The sequence below is a fragment of the Sciurus vulgaris genome (genome assembly GCF_902686455.1).
Source record: "Sciurus vulgaris genome assembly, chromosome: 11".
In the NCBI taxonomy this organism is placed as follows: Eukaryota; Metazoa; Chordata; class Mammalia; order Rodentia; family Sciuridae; genus Sciurus; species Sciurus vulgaris.
In genome coordinates, this window is record NC_136472.1 from 19,673,746 (window position 1) to 19,701,250 (window position 27,505).

The following is a 27,505-nucleotide window of genomic DNA, read 5'->3' on the forward strand; positions in this document are numbered from 1 at the left end:
AAAAGTATAATTATTTTTAGAACATTTAGATGAGTGAAATTAAAATTGTATGACATACCAAGAATGTGATAATATAAGGGGACAAAGGTCTGTTATTTCCTGGAAGCACATAGGAACTTTTCTGTGTCAGTCTTGAAATTATCCCAGCATGTATGTCAGAGATAGGTACATAAAGAAACCCATGCTCAGGGAAGTACCTCATCTACTGTCACCGGGATTTTTTAAATTATTATAGTAATGAACCACACATGTTGACTTTAAATTATGAGTATCATTTTAAAGAGATATTTTCCTTAAAACTGTACCAAATTATTTTTATGGTATAGTGTTAATTCCATGGTTTTGGTGGAAACTACAGTATATTATATTTTCACTGTTTATAATATCAAATCTTTGACAATGTAAACTATACATTCATGCAATTTATGTAGTAGAGTTTTATACATTTACATAGTGTATATAGTATAGTTTGGGCACTATAGCATATTCATCCTGGTGAAATCCTACAATGATAATCAATGACCTTTACAAGTGTATAGCTTTGACATCCACAGAACTCCTGAATCAGAAAGAAAAAGTAACGTGAACAAGATGTGTAGAAGTTTCATCATAGCTGGACTCTAGAGAAAGCTCATCTGTACATGTTCTCCCCACTACCAAATCCATGAGAATAGCATCTTCAAATATGTTCCAAATATGTACCTGTATAGATAAATATTCTTAGTACTTATATATAATGAAATAGATAATTCCTTAGACATGCAGATTTATCTTACACCCCTGAAAGTAGGAGTCCTGTTAAGGAAGTCTCTTCTTTCCATTCATGAATGTCTTGGGTCCTATGTTGATAACTACTGAATGAGAAATTTAGAGTCATTATTTAGTCACCATAGTTATCACTTCTTGTTTACCACTAGCTAGCACTTTTAAACAGTAATAACCATGGAAATTTTATTTAATTCTGTAAATCTTTGTATACTTACCTATAGGTCATATTCTGACCTCAATAATTTTATTGTTAATTTACAGGTCAAAGTCTGATCTGTATGGACTTGAATTCTCATAAAACTCTTGCTACGATATACTATGGAACCTAGCATTTTTTGTTTAAGATAAAGCCAAGCCCAGTAATTTTCTGAGATTTTCCATTTTAGAGATGTCATAAATCAGGCAGACAACATAGTGCAAATGAAAGAGAAGAAATTGAAGTACAGGTCTATGATTCATTAGTTACAGAATCCTGAGATGATAAATTATTCTAAGCCATAGCTTTTCTATCAATTAGAAATAATGTATTTCATTTAAAAATTGTCTTGTAATTGATATGAAAGTGGCTTAAAGATAATGTATAACCTGTATAAATTTTCTTTTAATAGTGAACGTAGGACAGAAGAATAATGTGCTATTAACTGACTTAGAAAAAAAAAGTAAATGAATGAGTTGGTGATTCTAAATTCTCCTCAGAGTGTACATGAGAAATTCACAAAGAATCTGAGAAGTTGATGTATTTTAAATACCCAGAGGTTTTTAAACTCAGTTTTTAATGCTTCCATCGGTTCCATTAAGAAACAGTCTTCTTAAAGCTGTTGTGAAAGGCGATGTTGAAGAAGGATAATGCTATTCAGGTAAGTTGTTACTTGGGAAACATTATGGGACCAAGTCAAAGTGAGGGCTTGAGGCCAGGCAGACCTGAACTCTGCCCTCAGATCTGCTCCTCGATAACTCCGTGCCCTGAGCACAGGCTTGCCCCCTCCAAGTCCCAATTTTCCTATCCGTGAAGTAGAAGGAGTAAACATCCTGCCACAAATAGCTCTTTTAAAAACATACTAAATAAAACAATTCATGTTAAGTGCTTTGCACAGTGCTTGCATAAATGAAGCAATTAGTATTCATTTTGATTACCACATACAATGATCATGCTTAACCTTGACACAGGATTTTATACCTCTCCAAATTATTCACATAACTTACGAGGGAAGTAAACAAAATTTCTTCTGTTCTTAAATTTCTCAGAATTTGTTGTATTTATGAGGCCACAAAAAAGGGGGGTAAAGAGAAGATGAGAAAGAACTATAGGAACATTCAGAAGTGTATTAAAATTTCTTTAAAATTATCTTTTCTAAAATAAGAATAATATGTAGTCTACAGAATAGTATTAAATACAAACAAAAAAAGATTAAAATGTCTCAGTTTTACAGCAAATTATAACATAGCAGGATTGTTTTACTGTATTTATTTTGTTTTTGCAATGTATAATTATATATAACTGAATCTTTCTTTTCCAGAAAAGTACAAATTTTAATAATATATGAATGATTGTATTTGTATTAAGAAAAAATTCTTGAAGAAATTCTTTTTAATTCCAGAAGGCAAAAAGAATGACTTTTAAAAACTCAGTGGAACAGCATAACATTTGTACAAATTGAATGATTAGAGCTTTTCCTTCTTGACATGGTGTGTAGTTTGTTTCTTAATAGGAGATGGTTGCTTGGAAAGCTCCTCTTGGTTGTCAGTGTGTGTTGCTGTGTGAGGAAGTTAGTGAAAACATCACAGCTGATGAGGATGTTGCTTCTGGCATCACTGTTGAAAGCAGTCAAATCCATGGACTTCTCTTTCCCCCAGAGTTGAGATAGGTTTTCTTGTTAAAACACAGAAAATGATCATAGACTTATTGCTTCCAGATTATTATTTTCTTTACCTGAGAAATAAATCACTTGCTTTTGAAAAGAGAAACACTTGTTTCCCTCTACCAGGACATAAAAATAGAGTGTATTTCTATTTTTCACTGCTGTATTTCTATGAGACACATAGTAGATAATTAAAAGATTAGGCAGAAAGAATAGTATTCTCTGTTTTCCCTGTTTTACTTTATTGCAATAAAAAACCCTCAAAGCATTTCATGTTGATGGAGAGCTGTGAACAAGAAGAAATTAAGTTTTTGTTTGTTTTGTTTTGCTTTTGTTTTTGTTTTGTCGTGGAGGGAGGTTGCTGAGCAGTAAAATAGAAAAGATGGGTTTAAAGGGAAGATTGTCAGTGAACATCAACTTTTGTAAAGTAAATATGTAATTGCATAAATTATATTTGACGCTCATGTCAAAATATAATTGTGTCAACGTTTGTGTATGTGTGTGAGTTAAATAGCTTACAAACATTCATTCTGATTAAGAAGGAAAAATTAATGATCCATGTTGGGTGGTCAAGAGCCATGCAGAAAAATGATAAACAAGTGAGTTACTCTTTGAGATGATTCATTGCTTTTGGGTAACATCTGTCAACGTACCTCAGAAAATTAACACTGTAATTTTAAAGGTCGTGGCCACAGGTCATCCATTTTCAAAGTAAGTTGTGATATCCTACACTTCTAAGAAGTGCAATACAAATTAAAATAGCTGATGTTGGCACTTGCCTACTTTGTGCCAATAAGTGAGCTAATCTCCCTTTAATTAAGGTTACTCCCATTAGCTTCACTTTACAGAAAATATTTAAGGATTTGAGGGATTAAACACATTTCACAGAATGACTTTAACCATTTATTTCAATGTCAGGTTTGGACTACTACTGTTAAGCAAAGGGAGCAACTTCTCTAAGAATCATTTCACACCTTAAATCAGGATAAAATGGTATCTGACTCAATGTTGAGGTAAGGATTGAACATGTCAGCAACTTGACAAGTCCTCATGCCTGTTGGCTCTGTGAATTGTGGCTTCTGCACATGAAATTTCTCATTAAAGGCCTTGTTTTATTTCGGGGATATGTAACTGGAGTGAAGTTTACACTCTTTTTCTTTTTGGCTTCCCATGTCAAGAACATTCTACTAGATCTAGTTTCATATTACAACTCTTTCCAACTTTTCCAGCTTTGTATTCACCCTTTTCCATCCTGGTCCAGATCCCAGTCATTCAGCTGAATCCTACCTAGCCTCCCTGCATTCTTCATTCAGTGGTCAGAGGATCCCACTGACATCCAAATCACATCATGTGGGGCAAAACCACCCACTGCTGTGCTTGTCACTGAAAGCCATGCTCCTTACAATAACCTACAAAGTCCTGGGAGAGCTACCCTCAGCCCCCATCCCCATGGCCCCTGGGTCACGGATACTGAGCCTGACTCCTCCTTGGGGACTTGCCCTTGCTGATGCTTTTGTAGGGAATCGTCATCTAGATACCTTCTTGGCTCTTTCCTTACGCTCTTCCAGTCTGGTTATGTATTCCTTTTCCATGAAGCTTCCTCTGGAAATGGCTTCTCTTCTCAGACTCCAAGATTCATGTATTCTGCTTTCTTTTTCTGATAGCAGGTGTTATAGTCTGACATACTCTATCATTCCTTGTCTTCATTTGTCATCCTCTCTCTCTCTCTCTACCAGGACATAAAAATAGAGTGCATTTCTATTTTTCACTGCTACATTTCTATGAGACACACAATAGATAGTTAAAAATTTTGGAAATGACCATAAAATGGAATTATTAAACAGACCTGAAACTATATTGCACTGAGGCAGCCCTTCCCCTCCACATACACATGCCTCTCTGGGTGGAGGGGTGGAGTTGGGAGGTTCACAAAAATGCTCTTTAATAGCATTTTTATGTCCATTTGACTTCAAATGAAAATATTCCAAATAGAGTAAAACAGAAAAATCCATAGTGAAATACACGAAATAAGAATATAAGGATTTAAAAAATTTTCTTTGAATTTTCATAAGTAATTTTAATACCTAAAAAAAAAAGAATTTTTAAAAAGCAGCAGAGTCATGACTCTGATAAAAATGTAAAGCAAACACATGACGAAGACTTTATTTTGCTTATTAGTGATGGAACTAGAAAATTATTATCATTAGTGTAAAAAAATGCAATATATCACACATTGTTTAATCAGGGATTTGCAATGAATTCACAAATAAATGAAAATGCTTTATGTGCAATACTGAGGAAAATCACTTAAACTTCCATCAGGCAGCATTTGTATTTATTTCAGCAAGAATTACTTGGATCATTAGCAGTTCCCTACAACTTAAAGGGTTTGTAAAATAGCTCCAGGCAGTGAAAGATTAAAAACTCCATGGAATCCTAGACTCCATGGCCTAAAGAGCACTGTGGAGTGCACATGAATTATGTTACATTTTGTCTTTCACCAGAAATTCTAAATGGTGCCTTCAAAGTCTTTCCTGACAAAAGTAAATTTAATTTTCAGCCATGCTATAAAAGAAGTATATATATCTCCTGAATAAAATGCATTTTCAGGAAAGCAAAATCATTTTCTCATTCTTTTGAAAACAAAAAATATGAACTTTATCCATCCATTGTAGTCCATGAAACAAAGTATAATACTCACAGTGGAACATTAAAAAGTTTAATCAAGATTACTTACCAAATAAAATTCCTAGAGTTATATATCACAGTAGAATGCATTTTGAAAAATTGTGCATAAATGGAGTATATTTTCTTATTTTTCTGATTATGTACATTGTGGGATCACATTGGTCACGCAGTCATACAAGTACATGAGGTAATAATGTCAGTTTCACTCTACCATCCTTCCTACCCCCATATCCCTTCCCCTCCCTTCACTCCCTTCTACCTAATGTAAAGTAACTCTGTTCTTCCCTAGTGCTGTGCACCCCTATTGTGTGTTAGCATCAACATATCAGAGAAAAAGTTCAGACTTTGATTTTTGGCTTATTTCACTTAGCATGATAGTCTTCAAATTCATCCATAACTATTCAGAACAAATACCAAAAATTAAAACAAACTAATCAGGGATAAGGAATAGGGTAGTAATAATAGGCAACCAGTTACACACATTAACACAACCAATCCTGAGAGAGCTAGATGAAGGCGACTATGAGCACCCCAAACTGGAAATGTCATAACATCTGCCCCCCGAAAGTGCTGCTGTCTTGGTGAAAGTAACCCATCATTCAAATCATGGAAGGGAGACAGGCAAACAGATTCCTTGGCCTCCTTCCCTTTCCACCTGGCCTTTAGCCTTCAGCTGACTCTACATGTTGGCCAGAAGTAAGGTCACTGTTGAAACTGGATGTGGAACACAGCCACCCAAGGTGGAGAAGAATGAGAGGAGATCTGGATTGATGAAAGGAGCATAGGATCATGAGCTCTCCTGTTTGGAGTCAGCAAGGGAAAAATAAGACAGAAGAAATAAGTAAAAAGTCCTTCAACTTATTTGTTCATTTGATCAATATTTACTGAATACTTCTTTAATTCAGACATTGAACCAAATATTGCAATAAAAAATAAAACAAGTTATAAACAGCCTCATTTCTCTGTAGTTTATTTAAGAGTTTCTAAATAGAAGGGGCTGGATTAACTGTAGTATCAAGTGTACAGAATTATAAGAAGAGGTTTACAAAAAAGCCTTCTAAAATTTTGTACTAACTGAGAAGAAATCAGGTTTATTACCAGGCAGGTTCCCTATGCCTAGATGTCCTCCAGCAAAGGTCTAGTGACCACCTGTCAGAAGCTGTTGTAAAGGGGGTTTCAGCATCCTTGTTATAAGAAGCTGAATTAGACACCTGCAGAGGCTTAATATCAGCTCATTTTACAAAATCCAAGAAGTAGCTTGTTTCTTTTTTTCCAGCATAGATGGAAGAAAATATTCTTATATTCTTATATTCTCAAGATGAAAATTCAATATATTGCTCATCATATTTGCTACTAAGAATATTGTCTTTACAGATTAATCTACAACTTCTGAATTCATCATCAACACAGTAAAGAAAGAAATGGAATGAATGTTACTAATTTATCCTGCTGGGACTGATGCAGAACCCCCAGATGCAGAAGACTCTATTTTTGGTGTTTCTCATCACCTATGCTGTCATGGTCATAGGAAACCTGCTCATTGTGGTTACTGTCCTCTGCAGCCAGACCTGGCACTCCCCCATGTATTTCTTCCTGGCTTTCCTGTCTTTGATAGATGCATGGCATTCCTCTTCCATAATTCCTAAAATTCTATCTAATTTTTTTTTTTTTTTTTCTGAGACCAAAGCTATCTCATTCAATGACTGCATGTTGCAGCTTTTTCTTGAACATTTCTTAGGAGGTTCAGAGTTGTCCTTCTTGTGGTCATGGCCTATGACCACTATGTGGCCATCTGTAGACCTCTGTACTACGTGACCACGATGAGCCACCGCATGTGCTGCCTGCTGGTGGGGCTGTGCTGGGTGTGGATTTTCTCCACTCTTTTGGGAAGATTCTAGTTACTTTCTGCCTCCCATTCTGTGGCCCCAACACACTGGATCACTTCATGTGTGACATTTTCCCCCTGATACAGCTTGCCTGCACTGACACTTTCCTCCTTGGTCTCTTAGTTGCTGTCAATGGAGGGGTGATTGCCGTGATCACCTTTGTGATATTGCTGGTGTCCTATGTGGTCTTCCTGTGCTCCTTGAGGACTCACATCTCTGTGGGGAAGAAGAAGGCCCTTTCTACCTGTGGCTCCCACATCACAGTTGAAATCTTGTTCTTTGTGCTGTGTATTTTTATGTACATGTGACCAGTAGCTTCAATTCCCATGGATAAAGCAGTAACTGTATTTTATACCCTTGTAACTCCCATGTTAAATCCTGTTATCTATACAGTGAGGAACACAGAGGTAAAAATGCCATTAGAATGTTACTTAACAGGATTGCGATTCCAGACAATAAATGATCCACCATGGATATTTTATCTCTGTCATGACCTTTGCAATTTTATATTTTATCACAGTAATCCATCTTATCATCATGGGGCATACATTCCAAGACCTGGATTGGATGCCTAAAACCAGAGGTATTACTAAACCCTATAAATATAGTATTTTTTTTCTTATACATGTATATTAATGATAAACTTCATTTTATAAGTTCAGTCCCAGGTTAACAACTGATAACAAAATAAAACAATTATAACATGTAATGAAATTTTGTACTTTGGGATTATTATTAAGTGAGATAAGTGTTTGAACATAAGAACTATGATACCTACCATAACAGTCTGTCTGATAACCTAGACACATACAAAATGACTAATGGGTGGGTAGTGCACAATAGATGTGAATATGCTGGACAAAGAGGATGATTCATGTCCCACCAGTATGGGATGATGTAAAATTTCTTCATACCATTAAGGATGGCTTTTAATTGAAAATTTATGACTTATTTTTAGAATTTAAACTATGAATATGGTTTATCATGGCATGAATACATGAAAATTGCTGTACTTTGAAGCCTTTCTCACACCTATGGATTTACTGTCAAAAAACTTTCACAAAGTAAATTTTATTATCATTATTCATGTTTTATAGATGGAGAAAAATGCAGTTCAAGAAGTTTCAATAAATAGTTCAATGTCAGAGACAGACCTAGTGTTCAGATCTGCATTCTTTTAGGTCCAAAATCAATGTTCTTTCAAATATACCAAAGGACATTAGAAAAAGGAAAGTGTTTGCAGTAGAGCCTCTCTTGACTTGCAATTAGTTGAAAATTTTTCCATTATAAATTTGGATCTGCACAACTTGTTAAATATATAATCAATTGGTTTGAGAAAGCTGTACTGCTTACTGGCATTTAAGATATTGTGAAACAAAGACACAGGATGAGACCTGGGAATACCTTGATATATCTGATTTTAAATTTATATTTCATTTTGATTGCACTGAGTAAATATTGACAGTGATTATAAAAATGAGTTTTTTGTAAACCTATGTGAAAATTTTTAAATGTCCTCACATGGTCACAATGAACTTATAAAATTGAAATCTATAGTTCTATATTACAAGAAAAAGGATCAGAAAAGTTAAATAACTAAATCATACAACACATACATTCACCTCAATTCTAAATATTCTTAATACATATCCTGTGGTATTTTCCATATATAGAATTCCCTTGGGCTAGTGTTTAATTAAAATTTGGCATAAAATATTTTTATCATATGTCATAAGAAGTGCCAATTTATTAGTTTAAAAATCATCAGTGGTAACAAAATTCTGATTTTTTTCAAAAGTACACCACACAACTATTCTACTGTTAAAAAGTTGTTTTTATATTTAGTTCCTTGAATCTGGAATCCTTTTTGACGATTACTTTAGGAGATGGCTTATAATCATATAGAAAAAAATTCTATAATTGACCAAAGAAAATACTTCTCAGCTAACCAGCTCAGCTTACTTAAAAGTCTTTGTTGGGAATAACTTTCAGGTCTTTTAAAAACTGCAGTCTGTGACCACAGTAGAAATACAAATATCATGCTTATAGACGTGTCTAAGTTGTCACTTTCGATAGAGTCAGTCTCCCACTTCACAGCTACCACATGTTTTGTTTGAGGAATTAGTGGACTGTTATGTAACAATATTTAGCAAGCATATATTGATTGCAGAAACTTCCTGGAGAAGAACGCAGGCTTCAGCACCAGGAAGCCTGGGTCTACCTCTCACTGAGTCATCATCTCATTCCATGACCTTAAATAGCTCATCCTATTTCTACAAGCAGGTTACTTAGGAAATTTAGAAGGTGTAAAAGTGATTCTGTCCATATTAATATGTTTATTACCTTAATTATTGGTTTATTCTACTTTATCAGAAAAGTCAAACAGGAAGGTTTTTGAGAAATTATATATGATAGATGAATAATTAGCCATGTTTCTAAACTTTTTCATTTTGTAAGCCATTTAGGAGTGTCTTCCTGGGACAAAAGGGGTTTTGAATTGGACTAAGGCAATATGAGCCCTGCATGTGGTGTTTTGTTGCCCTGAGGAGTGTTCCTCTGCCTATGAAAGGCCATGGAAATGTCTAAGGCTTCCAGGTAGGCAGGTATGTGGTTTTTGTTGTCATGAACCTGTCAAATGTCATGTTAGCACAATGACTGCCTTCCTACTGACTGTGATCTGATCCATATTTAATTTCTCCCATTTTTCTTTCTGGTTTGCATTATGTTTGAAATATCTGTGGTGCTGTCTGTTCAGAGTGTTGTATAATCACTCATTGGATTTTCTTCTGGAATCAGACTTTCCCTTATAGCTCTAGGAATTACTTTATTAAAAAGATCCCTTCATACACAACACTCACTGATCTGGACCTTACTCCATAGACTCTGTCCTGTCTCCAGTTCACAGTAATCTATGCTCTGGGGACCTCAACTAGACAGCAGTGGGGAATCCAAAATACTCTCTACACATCAGTCTTTTCAGTAGAGGATGATGAACGATGAATAGCCTATGAAGAATGGGTTTTAATCATTATTATGTTGGGCATGACAAACTTTAGTATGTGCTCCTTCTCCATTCTGAGATTGTTCTTTTATTCCGGAACTGAAGGAAAAATTGAAGAACTTTTCACAAATGAAACTTTAGCTAAATGCATATTCATTATAGTTATTTGCACAGTTTCAATCCCTCATTCAAATTTCTTTGTCACCGATCACAAATGTAATAGCACTACAATAATTCAAGTATCTGGTCAAACTAGGCTTGATCATTTGGTTTCAGTTTTCTGAAACTGTTTTTCTACCCTGATACACACTGCTCACAGCAATGACATTTGTGCCAATTCAGAGGTATGTACAATTTATTTTTCTTATTTTAGAAAATATATTTGAACATGGATGAGTGAATATAATTCTATATAGGAATATTCCTGCTTTTAATTTAATTCAGTTTGTTCTTAAAAATAATTTTAAATATTAGTGAATGATTCCAGTAGGCCTCACAATTGGTGGCAGCATAAAAGTGTTATCACACATTAGTTATAAAGCTAAACAATCTAAAAATAAAGACCCTGGTCCAATACTTTTGTGTTACCTTGGGAGATGATGTTTTGATACCCTGACTTAGTTTTCCATGCTATTAGGCAGGATGCCTTTTGTCCATTCCACAGGGAATTTACTAGATTAAATTTAATGGTTGAAAAAATGTATTTTACAAGTCTAAAGATAATTTGAGAATGCAATTATTTTCATTATAACATTAATCTAGTTCCAGAGTTGGCATGAGAAATGACTGCTTTGAAGAACTACTATGAATTGTACCTGATGTGAAGTGCTGTTCTTATAACATGGGTCACAGGTCTGGGAGTGTAGCTCAGCAGTAGAGCCCTTGTCTAGCATGTTCAAAGCTGGGGTTCCATTCCCAGCATTGCAAAAACAAAAATATAACAATGAAGAATCAGTTGATAAAGACAGTATTATAATAAAATTTAAGACATCAGAGTTACCTACTCAAATGTTCAATTTATAGCACAGCAAATATTCAAACTCAATACTAATATACTAAGTTCCTGTATTATCAAATATCCAAATTCTGTAATGGCAGATTCATTTTTCTGTGTTTTTCTTGACAGAGGGATTTGACTTCGGGTGGATTTAAGGAAAAAGTTAACAATTAAGCATGAGTGCTGTGAAAGTCCTCTAATGTTCAGTTAAGGTGAAATAATTGAGTTTTGGCAAGCTCTGCTAATGGCAGTGAAACACCCCTGAGGTCTAGTTAGCCACAGCTAAGATAGGTCACAGGAAGTGTCTACAAACAGGATACGTGGCTAAGGCTCCAGAGAAAGGCACCATCCAGAGGTGCACTTATAAATCAACAAGGGCTCACTGTGGCTGAACTATGTGGCAATTTTATCCTCACTTTACCTTTTGGTGAATTAGCATTCATGGGGCCCTGGCCATGGAGCTATGTCAGACAAGATAATAGGTGAGAAATCATGTAATTACAGATTCACAGGATTTAATGCACCTTAAAAATCATATAGCAACCTCTCATTTTCACCAAGCTGAGGTTTTAATCTCTTCTTTGGCATGTCAGTCACCAAGAAAGATTGATGGGCTGGGGATATAGATATAGCTCAGTTGGTAGAGTGCTTGCATGCACAAGACCATGAGTTCAATCTCCAGCATCACCAAAAAATAAATAAATAAATAAATAAAAAAAGTTTGAATCAACTATAATCCCACCAATTTAGAAGTAAAAATATTTTGGTTCTTTTTTTCCTTTAGATGAAAATATTTAAATTAAGAAGAATTATAGTAGAAATTAAAATTTGCATTCTAAATATTACCCATTTATTATTACAACATAAGAATTATGAAATTATACCTATTTGAAATATCTCTGTTAACAGCTAGCAATTATGGGATGCACTATATTATACGCATAAACTTATCTAATGTTGGACTTACAGTTTCCAATCTTCCATGGTTCTTTGTAATTGTGCTGAATGTGTTTTTACCTAAGAATTCTCCACTTCTATAAATATTTCCCTGTATGATTTATTTCCAGAAAGATTATTGTGAAGCCAAAAAGAAAAGACAAAATGATTTCTATTTCTTCAGAGTTATTTCTCAGCCACTTTCTCATTTTATTTACACCATACTCTTTCAGATCTACCAAATAGACCTCAGAATAGTGGAATACAATGAAAGTGTTCAATTTCCTTTCCATTTATGTACACGATTTTTTGAAAATTAGGAAAGAAATCACTTTATCTGCTTAACTTTGAAAGGGAAAGAAATGTTTGCTTTTCCCAAAATATATTTGATTATATTTATGTTTTTTTTTTTTTCCTGTTCATTTCATTGGGGGGAATTTATGTCTCCAAATTGGGATGATTTTTTCCCCATTCTGTTCACGGGGAAATATTCTTTAACCACGAGTTATGCATGATGGATGCTGTGGAAAGACGAAGACATGAGACTGTGCATTGCAGAAACATAGAGAAGTAGAAGAGATCATCCAGCTCATGAATGGATGAGTTGCTGCTGTAGTGAAAAAAAAACAGGGGAGGGATCACTAAAGGATTTTGGTAGAGATGATTGTATAATTTGTATCCACAAAAATACATTAATATGCATAACAAGTGTCCAGTGAATATTTGTGGAGTGAGTCTAATAGTTACTTGCATTTATTATGAATTATATGTATTTGTATTTATAGGTGTGTATTGAGGCATAGTATCTTATCTATCCATCCTACAGTCACTATCTAGTCTCCACATTAAATTTCTTTTTTAAGAACTTTGTAAATAAGGTTTTCTTTTTGCCTTGTAGATTGTAATAAACTGACATTCTATTAAAAAGGCTTTTTTTGTTCCAGTCTATTGGAAATATAAATTTAATGAAAGGGATTATATTAAATTATATGTATAACATAATTTTGAAGGAGAAGCACTTTTAATTAACCAACATTATAATTATCCTGAAAGTTAAATTACCCAATAACATTACATAAAATGTATGCCAGAAACTGAACTGAAGTTTATGTTTGAGAAGTTTGTTTTTCATAAGTAGATGATGTGGAGAAGCAGACTGAGAAGACAAGGATACTTGAGTTCTTGGTTTATGGTCATGGAAGCTTGTGTATCCTCACATATGGAAATGTAGGAAGTGAGGGAATTCACTGTGCATTTATTCATTACCTCACTGTGAAGACACTGTGCCAGATGCTGTACTAAGTACACCAAGGAAAGAGATGAGAATGGCATGTTGCTATGGTAGGTGCCAGAGAGGTGAGTCTCCCATAATTTATATATATTTCCTATCTGCCTGCTCACTGTAGATATGTCTTGTCCATGTCCTTTCACAGGTAAAGCAGTGGGTTCAAATGTAAATTTTGGAAGAGAGAATAGCATTTATCAGTGTGCAGCACTTTACAGCTTACAAAATACATTCTGAAGTTATAATTTGTGAATTCACAGATGCAGATGGGGCTCAAAAACAGAGGACACTGGGATTATTAACAGGATCACATGGAGTTGGAAACAGGGGAATTGAGATCTCTTGTGTTTAGCCCAGTGTTTCTCAGTAAATTACACAGTAACTGTCAACCCACGGAGGCTACAGGTGACATGTAGATATCTGAGGAGAAGAAAGCATTATGGAGGAGAGTGAAAAAGAATAACTGAGGCAGTTACTAGGGTGGGGGACTGTGGGCAAGGATATGCTCCGCAGTAGCAATGACTGCCCCATCTCCATACTATGAAACTCAGCATGCAATACATTTATAGCTAGTGGGTTATCTTTATCTTTTTTGCAGGTAAGTAAGGCCCCAGGAAGATGTTATTTCCTGCAAGGATAACCTCATGCCTCCCAATAATGTGACTGAATTTGTTCTCCTGGGGCTCACACAGAATCCACACCTGCAGAGACTGCTCTTTATCATTTTTTGTTGATTTTTCTCTTTACTGTGCTGGCCAATCTGTTCATCATCATCACCATCTCACTCAGCCCCACGCTTTCCCCTCCTATGTACTTCTTTCTCCCCTACCTGTCCTTCATAGACGCCTCTTACATCTCTGTCACCATCCCTAAAATGATCGTCGACCTGCTATACCGGAGGAGGACTGTCACTGTGGGTGGCTGTCTGACTCAGCTCTTTGTGGAACACTTCCTGGGAGGCTCAGAGATCATCCTCCTCATTGTCATGGCCTATGACCGCTATGTGGCCATCTGCAAACCCCTGCACTACATGACCATCATGAGGCAGGGACTCTGCCGCCTCCTGGTTGTCATAACTTGGATTGGAGGAATCCTGCACGCCACTGTGCAAATTCTCTTCATGATCAGCCTGCCCTTCTGTGGTCCCAATGCCATTGACCACTTCATGTGTGATCTCCTCCCATTATTGAAACTGGCCTGCAGAGACACCTACAGGCTTGGAATGGTGGTGGCAGCCAATGGTGGAGCCATGTGCTTGCTCATTTTCTCCATGCTTCTCGTCTCCTACATCGTCATCCTGAGCTCCCTGAAATTCCAGGGCTCTGAAGGACGGCGCAAAGCACTCTCCACCTGTGGCTCCCACTTCACAGTTGTAGTTCTCTTTTTTGTGCCTTGCATATTCACCTACATGCATCCTGTGGCCACCTACCCAGTGGACTAGTTGGCGGCTGTGTTCTTTGCAATCCTCACTCCCATGCTGAATCCTATAATTTACACAGTGAGAAACACAGAGGTGAAAAGTGCCATGAGAAGCTTGTTGAAGAAAAGAGTTATGTAGTCCATTCATCATGCCAAGTGATGAAGACCCTAAATAGGGAATATCAAACCTGCTGCACACACAGTGCAAGAGGAGTAGCACATTTTGCTGATCATTAGGAAAAAAGTAAAAGCTCCCCCAAATGAACATTCATCTGACACTTAATAGTGGCAAGACCTTTTGCTCGGTGATTTTGGTAGTGTTTAATGTGTTTTACTGAATGTGATGTTTACATGCAGATCTCTGGTTTGATGATTCTGGGGTGTACATTCCTCCACAGATTTTGTGGGACTTTAGTAAATTCTTCATAAATGGGTTATTTGGGTAAAATTGACTTTGTGCAGAACCTTGGTCTCCAGAACTTTAAAAAACTATTTGTTTGGCCTTTTGTGGTGAAGGAAATTCTTAGATGAACTTATGGAAGGTTGACAGTTGGGGAGTGAAAGAACCATTGTTGATTTTCTTTATTTTGCATTTTTGTTTTTTTACAACCTGAATACACAGAAAAAGAAACACCCACAAAGGAAGAAAGAAACAATTCCGAATCTAAGAAGAAATTATTCCTGACCTATCTCTATTTCTTTTCCTGTCATAAGAATACGTTAGAATTTTTGAAATTACTCTTAATATCTTCTTATTTTCTTAGATATCCTCATGGCTCACAGTTTCTCTTGAACATAAAGTTTTTTTTTTTCCTTACCAATAGGAACCATTTGCAGCAACAAGTGTAAACATTCTTTTATTTAATGTCACCCAAAGGCATGAGTTTGTAAAGCCATTGGATGATATGTGTCATACATAAATTTATTTTAAATGAATACATCTATTTTTAAAATATAGGACTCATTTGCTTCAGTTAGATGACTTAATCCATGTACTACACTGGTAAGTTTCATTATAACTGTTCCCAATTTCCAAAGAAGCAAACTGAAGTTCAGAAAGTTTGACTAATGTACCTTCTGCAGTTCACACATCTAAGAGTTTTACCTGTGACCTTGGAATTGTGTCTTCCAACACTCAGTCCTACTTTCCTCAATGAAACACAGTTGTTTGTGTAGGTAAATGTCTATAGATAAGAAATTACATGTTAAATTTCATGTTACATGTTAAATTACATGTTAATTTGTCCTGGACGAAAATAATGCCAAATTTGTTGTAACCTTTCTTACTTGTAGCAATGTATTTCAGCAGAAATGCTCCTGTATGAACTCAGAAAATATCAGGGCATTCTATGTTACTATAATATCTTTGTGAATCAAAGCTTCTCTGATTGTAACTATCCAACTCTGGCTTCTTCCTACACATGTTCCCTTTCTCAAACTCACTGGTTATCTGAAGCTGTTTCTCCCATAATCTGCCATGCAGAAAAGTCAATATATAACACCTATTTTGGGGGCTGACTGACTGTTCTGACTTCTGCATGGATGCCTCAAATTCCTAAGAAATAGAACCTTTTTCCCATAAAGTCTAGGTCTGGAAGCTGATGTAGTAAGCCCCTGATCTAGTAAAAATGATCAAGTTTTCATTGCTGGTAAAAAATAAACATTTTTACAGACTCCAGACTAAATAAGTTGTGATTCACTTTGTCTTATAATAGACAGGAGATAAAGATACTCCAGGAATAAGAATGGGAGTGGTACTGAGAAAATTGTCAATTTTTTTCTAAGGTAAAAGAAAGGTTTGAAGGGAAAACTAAGGCCAGTGTTTCTGTCTTTGAGGGGTGAGGAGATCAGTGAGATTATAAATTGTCAACAGCAAACTTGGAAGGTGTAGGAACTAAAGGAAGAGATGTAAGTAAGCCTGACATCCTCAGTAGAGAGTATTACTGATTTGTAAATAGTTTAGGGATTGTTAAGATGATCCTTGGCATCCATTATCAGGAATCTCTCATGAAGATGGTGCATCTGATTATTTCTAGTGCCTAAAAATAAAATATCCTGAAAAAGTATATATATATTTACATATATACATATAAATTTACATATTGTTTTTCTTCTAAAACTCTTAAGAGAAACAACATTGGAATTTATTTATAAGGTTTAATCTGACACTTAATTCAGTGAAAATATTAGCCATTATCAATGAGGAGAGTAAGTGACCTATAGTTAAGGCCAACTGTGAGGCATATATGTTGTTAGGTAGTTTACATATCTTAACTCTCTTAACTCTCTTAAGGCCCATATGGTATCTCTGAATATCATGTTTTTTGGGGGGTGTTTGGGGGGGTGTACTAGGAATTGAACTCAGGGACATTCAAACACTGAGCCACATCCCCAGCCCTATTTTGTAGTTTATTTAGAGACAGGATCAAACTGAGTTGCTTTGTGCTTCATCATTACTGAGACTGGCTATGAACTCAAGATCCTCCTGTTTCAGCCTCCCGAGCTGCTGGGATTAAAGGCATGTGCCACTACGCCTGGCTCTGAATACCATTTTCTACAAGAGTAAAATGAGACTCAGTGAGGTTCCAAACTTTTGAACTCTACCCTCTGCCATTCTTGTCACAACACTTCTTGCTTGTGGCATGTAAAACATCAAAACATGGACCTGGTCCCTGGCTGGGCTGTTCTCAGATTTCTCTCTGTATTTATTTTGGGGGTGACCTTCCTCCCTTTACCTTGGCCTCCACTTTCCAGGTTTCGCACCCTCTCTTCATTCCTCTTGTGTCAGGGAAATGTCATCTGGACATCTCGTTCCCACCCATGTATGAGCATCATCAAAAGTGAGATGCACTGGACTCCAGAAATGAATAGTTAGTGGTTCAATTTCAAGGAAGTTGACACATGGGTGAGGGAGACGCTTGGAGGAAGATAAGCCATGCAGTCAGGGAGGTGACCTGACACCTATGGATATAAGGTTGGGAACTTGAAGAGACAAATGAGTGTCTGCAGGGATTTCCCCAGACTCTTCCATAGCATTAATGTGGTTACTTGAAAGTGGTTCTATGGACAGTTTACAATCAGGAAATTTTGACTTATTTTATTGATTTTTATTTAATGCTTGCAGTAAATCAGATAATTTCATGGACCAGATACACAACATGTCCCAATACAAACAAGAGTGTATTTATACTTAAATTTCAACTTGAAGTAGGAGTAAAATAAAACAAATAAATATATATAAAATAACATAATTTTGTTAAACAGTAATAAGTATGCCAAATAAAATAGCTTTAGATTGCAATGCAGAATCTAAGAACTGGGAATAGATTTATTTTCTTCTGAAGCATAGCTAGAGAATTTAATTAGACCCCCCCAAATAAACAACCACATTATTTTCTATTTCTTACAAAATAAGTTACCTAATGCAAGTATTATAATAGACATGATATTTCATGTCCTTACATATATAAAAATGGCATATTGGGGGATGAAAATAATCTTACTGATTTTTCACTTAAAGAACAGATGTACATAACATGCATAACAGGTAGATAGTGTGTCTGAGATATTAAAATTCCAGAAGCAGGATGATTAGGGGAACAGAAGTCTTTAACACTTCCTTAAGAGGTTCATAATAAAAAGATAATGGTTGAAGACACCTGCTCCAATTCATGTCTACATGGTTAGGTAAAAACATGAAGTAACTTTAGAGAGTTAGTAAAGGAATCCAAATGCAGAGCTTAGCCTTTCAGTTCTGAGGGTCATATTTGATAAAATGGAATCACTCTTTTTTTTTCCTGAAAGACTCCTCAGGATTTTTATGTTAAAGAACTGTGAGTCCAATATTCCTACATCAAAATGTATTATTTGAGAATGCTGCTATGGAGTGAGAAATTTTTGGGCTGAGGTAATTAAATGTTTTTTTTTTAATAATGGAGAACTATCCTGCAGGTAGATATGGACCCAGTTTGAATAATAGTCTGAAAAGGATGGAGTGGCAGACTAACTGACAGAAAAATTTGATTTTGGAATTGGATTGGTAGTCTAAATGAGTTATTCCTTTTTTCAAAATTTCATATTATTTGTCAGGAATGGTGGTACATGCCTGTAATTCCAGTGGCTCTGGAGGCTGAGGGAGAAGGATCGTGAGTTCAAAGCTGGTCTCAGCAGCTCAGAGAGGCCCTAAGCAATTCAGTGAGATCCTTTCTCAAAATAAAAACTTTACAAAAAGGACCGGGGATGGGCCTTAGTTGTTAAGTGCCCCTGGGTTTAATTCTTGGTATTAAAAAAACAAAAAAAACAAAAAAAAAAAAAAAATTATGAACAGATGGTACAGTGTGGCCATTCTCTATCAAGAGAGTTTAGTCATGAAGCAAATAACTGAAGGGTTAATACTATGGTCTGTTTTTTGCTTGTGGAGCATCAGCTTGGCCTGGCTCTAGTGAGGCTCTGCCTCTGTCGAAAGAGCAATCACGACAAGTGTGGATGGGAATTTACTGGTGCAGTAATTAGTTCTGTCAGTGGAGAAACAGCCACCAAGGGATGCAATTGGAATGATGCAAATATGGACATTTTGGAATTCTCTGCCACTTGAAACTGGTGCTCTATCCTCCTTTACCCCAGGTCTGTTACCCAAAGGATAACATTTGTTGATGATGTTTCTTCTGAAATGTGGACTGGAAATTGTTTATAAATAAGCTCAATGTGCTGGAATATGGTAGGCACAGTGCCACCAATCATTCTGTAAGCAGATTGTTGTTTGCCCTTTTTTTGTTGTTTGTTTGGCAACTTATCCTATTTAGAGGAAATAAATTCACTGACAACTACAGTGGATGTTCTTATTTAAGTCTGTGGATACTTAGAGCATCCTTTTTATAATTTTTTTTTTCAATAGAAAGTCTGTTCTATTGAAACAATGCCCCGTGTATTTGTTCTCTGTGCAGGTCCTGACTTACTTCAGACCTCTAATTTGCTGAGATTCCTAATCATGGAGGAGAAAGTTCATGTGAGTGACATCTTGGATGGGCTATGTCTTTTGTCAACCTAATGTGATCCTAGACTATTGACTCACACAATTTTTGCCTTCTACTTACTGGGATCATCAGGTACCAGACTCAAACCTTGAAGGTAGTCTGAAATTTTACTTGAGTATTAGACATGTTCCTGTTAATTTGAGGAACGAGTTTGAAGTTGTGGAGATAATTGAAACCACCTAACATGTGCACAATTATGTTTTAAAAGCGTCAGTATTTCATCTCTTTGTTCTATTTATATGCACAAACTGATCTCAGGAAGATGAGCCTTGAGCTGTCAACAACTTGCATTTTGATTTACATTAATCTCTTTTGTCAAGTTGTCAAAATTAATGTTACAACGGAGGATTTCATGGTAGTGATTCAACACCAAATTAAGAGTCCAAGGTATGGTGCAGCTCTTGAATTTGGTTAAAGCATATCTAAGGAAGGAAATGTTACAGATGAAAGATGGTAAATAGGATTTGAGTCAGGAGGTCAGAATAATAGCCATGCCCAGAAAACGACACTCTTTTCTGCTGGCAGGAACTGGCACCCAGCAGTGCTTGGGCTTCATGGTTAAATGCCATTTTCCTCAGATGAACTCCATTTTATGGATTCAATTAAATTTAATTGAAATGACGAGTGTGTACTAATGTAGCACAGTATTAGAAATATGACAAAACATAATAAATTAGCCATCCTTAAGCATCTCCATTAGGAGATAAATCCAACATGCAACTGTAATAGTATGAGCCAAGAAGATAAATGAATTGTTGCTAATTTATCTATATAGGTTTCATGTGATAAAGAGCAGGATAACAGTGATGAAGCTGGTAGAGGGGAGGAAGTAACAGATAGAGAAGGAAAAGGAGAAGATTTGCTAACAGAGGGCACAGGCAGAAGTAACAGAAAGCTGGGAGTTACATTGATTTGCCAACTCAGGCTGCATAGGGATGGTATCAGCTAGGTTGTAGATCTGGGTTTCTGGAGCAGATAAAGATGCTTAGGTCTTAATTTTCTTATAAGCACATCTGAAAAATGATTAGAATACTTGGAAAGTTTGTTAATGGATGTAATTCTGAGTATTACAATTGGAATAAAGTGGATTATAGATAGATAGATAATACAGATGCCAAAGCACTTGAAATTATAATACGATAAAACAAGATGGATTGTTATTAGCATAATTTTGGAACTTGGAAAATCTGGATTAGAATTCAACCTAAGTATTTACTAGTTGTAGGAACTTAGTAGTCATTATATTTCACCTTTTTAAGTCTCATTAACTAATCTCTAAAAGGAAATAGTTCATGGGATATTGAGACATAGTAGGGACTAGTTGAATATCAGAACTACACAATAATATAATTCAATTTTGAATTGAATTGAATGTAGATGGAAACAGTATAAACCATAATAAATAGAGTCCTTCAGATAGGACTTGTTTCAGTTCTTCAACTAGCACATTCTAAGTATTCAATATATATATGAAATAATCAATGGAATATTCATATATTTTCTAAGATCTTGGGTGAGAGAAATGAAAGTCAACAACCTAGCATGATCGTCCAAATACAGACAAACAGGAGCTGAGAGAAGGGTTTCATGCAGGTGGTTATTTTAGAAAACTAAATGGAAGCACTGGGGAGAATGAGACAGGGAAATAAGATGAATGTTAAGCTGGTTCCATTTATCCATTGACTCCTATCTACCCATGGTCAGTGGATTCCCCTCGGGTGTTAATGTCTCCTTGTCCACAGGAGTAGGTATGTGCAACCAGGATGAAGCAGAGTTTCTTAAGTGCTCAGGCACAAGCGGCTGGACAGAGAGCAAGTGTTGTACCAGTGGGAGGAGGAGGTGCTGAGGGATCAGTAGGGCCAAGCTGCTGTCAGGCTTTGTTAGGTGGATTCTGTGGCAAGCAGCTGGAGACAAAGGCAGGTTAGGAGGGTCTGGGACAGCACCACCTAGTGGTTCCTAATTAAAAATGATAATCCTTCTGCAGATTTTCCAGTGCAGAGTGGCATGCTGTCCTCAGCCCACATTCAATGGAAATCCAAACAATGTGACTGAATTCATCCTTGTGAGCATTACAAAGAATCCACAGCTGAGGAAAATACTCTCTGGTTTGTTTCTAATCATGTATATGGTCACAGTACTGGGAAACCTACTCATCCTGGTGACCGTAAGTGCAAGTCAGAGTCTGAAGTCTTCCATGTACTTTTTCCTTGCTTCCTTGTCCCTCATGGATGTCACCTACTCTTCCGTCATTGCCCCCAAGTTGATCGTGGACTCCTCTCTGAGAGCACTGCCATCTCCCTGGAGGGCTGCATGACCCAGCTCTTCGCAGAGCATTTCTTTGGAGGTGAGGGGATCATCCTGCTCACCGTGATTGGCCTGTGACCGCTATGTGGCCATCTGCAAGCCCCTGCACTACAGCAGCATCATGAGTCCTCGAGTGTGCTGCCTGATGGTGGGAGGGGCCTGGGGGGTGGATCCATGCATGCAACAATACAGCTTCTCTTCATGGTACAGAATACCCTTCTGTGGCCCCAATGTCATCGATCACTTTATGTGTGACTTGTTTTCCACTGTTGGAACTGGCCTGCATGGACACCCATGTCCTGGGTCTCTTAGTCATCCTCAACAGTGGGGTGATGTGTGAGACCTCTTCCTCATCCTTCTTGCCTCCTACGTGGTCATCCTCTGCTCCCTGAGGTCTTACAGCTCTGAAGGGAGGCACAAAGTCCTCTCCACATGTATCTCCCACCTCAAGGTGGTGGTGTTGTTCTTTGTGCCATGTATTTCTTGTATGTGAGGCCTGTGGTCACCTACCCCATAGACAAGGCGATGCTGTGTCCTTTACCATTGTGGAACCAATGTTAAATCCCTTGATTTACACCTTGAGGAATGCAGAGGTGAAGAGTGCCATGAGGAAACTATGGGTGAAGTGAGGGGCCCTGGTGGTCACTAGATTGCATTCTCAAGCAGTGCATTTTCCTTACAAAGCTGATGGAGTCTTATCCTCCCCATAATTCCAATCCACTGGCATAGGCAACCAGATTCATCTTTTTTAATATTAGTTTATTCATTGTTTGTTTTTAGTTATACTTGACGCAGAATCCATTTTTAACAGACAAGTCAAGATAGTACACACAAGTCCTGTCCAACCATCATATACTTCTAGGGCCTCACACAAGTACATTTTGTACTGCCTCACCTTGTCCTCAAAGGAACACTTTCAAATTGAATTTATTTTGAATAACCCTAGTATTCCCAAGTTTAGGTTTTTTAATGAATTATTTAATCCCCTCCTTTCTTTTTTTTTTTTTTTTTTTTTTTTTTTTTTGGTACTGGGGATTGAACTCAGGGCACTAGACTACTGAGGCACATCCCTAGCTCTATTTTGTATTTTTTGTTAGAGACAAGGTCTCACTGAGTTTCTTAATAGCTCACTTTTGCTGATTCTGGCTTTGAACTTGCAATCATCCTCCTTCAGCCTCTTGAGCCACTAGGAATGGAATCTTTTGCCACCATGCTAGTCTTAATTTTCTCTTTGAGATGATCTTTCCCAATGCATTTGCTTGGCAGGTTCCCTGCACTTTTTTTTTTTTTTTCCTCAAATGAACTTCTGCCAGAAAAGAGAAGTATTTCCTGACTATCTTTCCCCCACTCCTGCCCTTCAGCTGGCCCACACTTCTACACCAAGGTTGTACCCTCAACATCTACAATCACAAATTATACCTTAAAATACTTCTTGGGATTCAGGTTCTGTTTCTGGCTCCCTAAATAATAATCCTTGTCAAGGCAGGGATTACTTTTATTCCTTCTCACTGTAGCCTCAGTGGTTAGAACATTCCTGGTCACCCAGAATATGCTTAATAAATATTATTGGATGACTCCATGTCCAAAAGAGAGTTAGAGGTTTGAAATATTGCAAATAACCATAAAGAATGGGAAGGAAAATATTTGTAAGCAATTTCAGGATTAGAATGCCCTCAGATATCATACTGCCAAGTGTTCCTTTTGGAAAGACTTTCATTTGTTAATGTGCTTTTTAATACAAGGTCAAAGTGTGCCACAATTCTCAACTACCTCTTGACATTCTTCAGAGAAAGCATAACAAGTTTCACTCATGACCAAGTTAAGATGCTTTAAAATCAAGGGTCTATGTCTTGAAGTCATGTATTCTCTGTGAGACTGGAGAAACTGTATAGACTTTTATTTATTACTTATTAATTTTATTGGTTCTTTTTAGTTTTGCACACCAAGACCTATTATTTAATGATGGGAAAATGATTTTGCTGTTGCCTTCAAGATATGTATTTCCAAATCCAAAGAATGTTCATCTTCTCCCTGATGCTTCCATAAAAAGGACGAGGAAGGCACTGATGGGTTTACAGCCACTTCCCTTGATGAGGTACATGGGAAGCCTAAGGTCCTAGCATGGTTTAGCCAAACCTCCTTATTAAAACAAATATGCATGATATATGGGAGGGCAAACAATTTCAGCATGAGTTATGGTTTCAAATATAGCACATTTAACTCAAATATTTTTTTGAAATAACTATGTATGAGCAAGAAGAACCTAGCTCTAATAATCCCCAGCTATATTTATAACTTCAAGATTCATTCGTTCATTGATAGACAGTTGTGTTTGTATGAAGTTCAGATATTTTGGTAGGAGTGGGTTACAGTAGTGAAATAGAAAACTCACCTTCCTTGGGTCTCGGATCTTATATGTTAGTGCTGGAGACAGACAACCTATGAAGATGACAATCGACATCATGGAGCCATCACGTGATCAAAATCATCATAATGGAGTAGGGAGAAGGTGACTCGGGGCTCTACAGAGGTGGGGGAGGGGTCTTTTCTGGGAGGGATTTATTTAAAAAAAATTAATTCACATGTTAATTCACATTAAATAGTTTTACTCAGTATACACATTACTAGTAGCTCAACACTTAATTTTTCTAACACATTCACTTCTGGAATAAATCTTAATTTTTTTTGTAGTAACTTGCTCTTACCAATAATAGCTTTTCAAACCATATGATTTTCTGTATATTACAATTTGAAAAATCCAATATTATTTGTGATATAAAGACAGAAAAGTAGGAACATGGGGGCACTTTAATTGGAACAATAGTATGTATCTTTTGAAAGGTCACACATAAAACATAATGGTAACTCTTCTGTTTTGGATATGAGGCATCCACCCAAAGTTCATAGTGTGACAATTCAGGACTGTTCAGGAGTGAAATGGTTAGATTATGAAAGTTGTGAGGTTGGGTTAATCAGTGATTAATCCATGGACATTGATTAACTCAGCGGTACCTGCAGACAGGTGGGCTATAGGTGGAGTATGCAGATGACTAGGGGCCTGCCCTTGGGGTTCTTATTTCATCCTTGGTGTGAAGAACTGTCTGCATCCTGATCGATATGTCATGAACTGCTTTCCTCCACCATGCCCATTTGCCATGATGAACTGTCTCACCTCCAGCCCAGAGCTATGAATCAACCATCTATGAACTGAAACCTCTGAAATCATGAATCCCCAAATAAACATTTTATCTTCTTGTTGTTTTTATTCACAGTGACAAAAAAAAAATTGTCTTAAACAGTAACTATTAGGTGGACTTGCCTCCTATTTCACAAGAAAACTTAAGCCATCGAAAAAACTTGTACACACTCCACAGCTGCTTCTACTGATCTGCCAGCATCTGTTCACTTAGGTCCTACCTGAAGCTGCACATGAACCATCTGTGTCCCACTTCAGATCCAGTGAAGCCACTTGGCCTGTGTACTGGACTTAGGTTTCTCCCTCCTTGCTTACATAACAGCAATGATCTAACACTTGCTTTGATGTTTCTTCTTTCATTTACATTTCCTTTTCCACAGGATCATTTGTGTTAGAAAACAAATTGATCTCTTCTCTGAAAAATCTTCCTGTGGACCCCACTTCCTCCATCAGTTACTACGTGGTGTCCCTCTCCTTTATAACAAAACTCAAGAGATCGCCATAATGCTGATCTCTCATCTCTCTCCTTCTACTTTTCTACAAGCCCTTTCAGTCATACTTCCTTAAGACTTTCTGAAGTCTATTCTGAAGAATATCAAAGGACCCCTGTGCAATTTAATTTAATAGCCATTGTTCATTTCTCACCTTAAAAAATTCATTAGAAATTCTTAACCCAGTTTTTGTTGACGTACTATCTTAACAAGGTTAAGATTCTCAAAATTAATATCTCCAGCCAGACTTATTTCTTGATGCTGTGATGTGGAACTCCAACTTTCTCCAAGGCATTCTCCCCAGAACAGATAATTCTCAAAACTGAACAATTCCAAAGCTCTCCTCCTGGTTCTACCTTTATTTCCAAACCTATTCTACACGCAACATTTCTGTCAGTTCATGGCACATTTGGTCTATGTCACATGTAATATCTAGTCTCTCAGGAAAACCTGTGGACTCACCTTTCAACTTATTTCCCCAATTCATCTCTTTTAATGACCTTTAGAGCCATCACCTAGTTCCAAGCCACCGCTGACTTTCACATGAACTTTCCCTACTCCTTCTACTTTTATCTCAGCATATCCCTACTCTTATATTTGATCCTCAGCACAGCACTCAGAGTTGTCTTTCAAACTTATAAGTCAGGTTACACCACATTTCATGACAGTCAGGGTAAAAGCCCTTATGATCATTCAAGTTCTGACTGCCACCAATATGGCTAACCCTTTCTCTCTTTTGAACCTCCTCTCTTACAACTGACCCCTTGGCATTTTCCCTGAAAACTCTGGTAAACTTCTGGCTCTCCAACTGTTTAAGATTATTCATTCTAAAAAAAAAAAAAAAAAAAAATTGGTACTTGGGAATTGAACTCAGGATTATTTACCACTGAATCACATCCCTGGCCCTTTTTATTTTTTATTTTTAGATGGTATTACCTAGTTGCTTAGGGTCTCACTAAGTTGCTGAGGCTGACCTCAGTCTTGTGATTCCCCTGCTTCTGCCTCCCAAGTTGCTGGGATTATAGTGTGCACCAGTGTGAGCTCTATCTCTTGAGGTAGAGCTTTACACTGACCTTTCTGTTTGTCTATCTGCAATACATCCCCTCGACCTTTTTCATTGCTAACTTACTAAGTGTTAACTGGGGTTGGAAGGGACAATACTTCAGACAGTTTCTTCTCCTTAGACCTAGACCAATGGGCTTGACTCCCAAATCTTGGATTAATTTTGTTGAAATTTTCAGAGTTCTTGTTATACATCTGGAATTGGGCAGTGGTTTTTCATGAAGTATCTCAGTCAATAATCAAGGGCCTGGATAGCATCCTAGATTTTCTTTTTTGGGGGTGTGTTAGTCAACTTTTATCACTCTGAACAAAATACCTGACAATAACACAGAAGGGAAGTTTATCTTGGCTCATGGTTTCAGAGGTTTTGTCCCATGGTAAACCAGCTCCATTGATCTGGACCTGAGGCAATGCAAGACCTTATGGTGGAAAGGGCATGATAGAGGAACTAGGCTAACTCATACTAGGAATGAAGTGTAAAGAAAAGAAAGCAAGGAAGATATATTTACCAAGGTCATGTCCCTATTGATCTCCTTTCTCCAACCATGCCCCACGTGTCTACATTTGCCAATTACCCCCC

At 36.8% G+C, this 27,505-nt stretch overlaps 1 protein-coding gene and 4 pseudogenes across 5 annotated transcripts in view; 4 read left to right on the top strand and 1 right to left on the bottom strand.

Moving 5' to 3' along the window:
- The window catches only part of LOC306638432 (olfactory receptor 4P4-like), a gene marked incomplete at both ends in the record, with an annotated part of 109,388 nt that extends 101,879 nt beyond the window's left edge, over nucleotides 1-7,509 (top strand). Inside the window, 2 exon segments of the mRNA XM_079101717.1 lie at nucleotides 7,054-7,177; nucleotides 7,288-7,509. Of these exon segments, the coding sequence (XP_078957843.1) occupies nucleotides 7,054-7,177; nucleotides 7,288-7,509 (346 nt within the window).
- The window catches only part of LOC306639149 (olfactory receptor 4C16-like), a 469,263-nt pseudogene that overhangs the window by 190,359 nt on the left and 251,399 nt on the right, over nucleotides 1-27,505 (bottom strand). The window lies entirely within an intron of this gene.
- On the top strand, nucleotides 6,742-7,664 carry LOC306638433 (olfactory receptor 4C46-like; annotated as a pseudogene). The gene has a single exon. The product of its transcript is annotated as an olfactory receptor 4C46-like (transcript).
- LOC306639153 (olfactory receptor 4C3D-like) lies at nucleotides 14,065-14,978 on the top strand (annotated as a pseudogene). The gene has a single exon. The product of its transcript is annotated as an olfactory receptor 4C3D-like (transcript).
- Nucleotides 21,992-22,805, top strand: LOC306638434 (olfactory receptor 4C6-like; annotated as a pseudogene). Its single transcript has one exon. The product of its transcript is annotated as an olfactory receptor 4C6-like (transcript).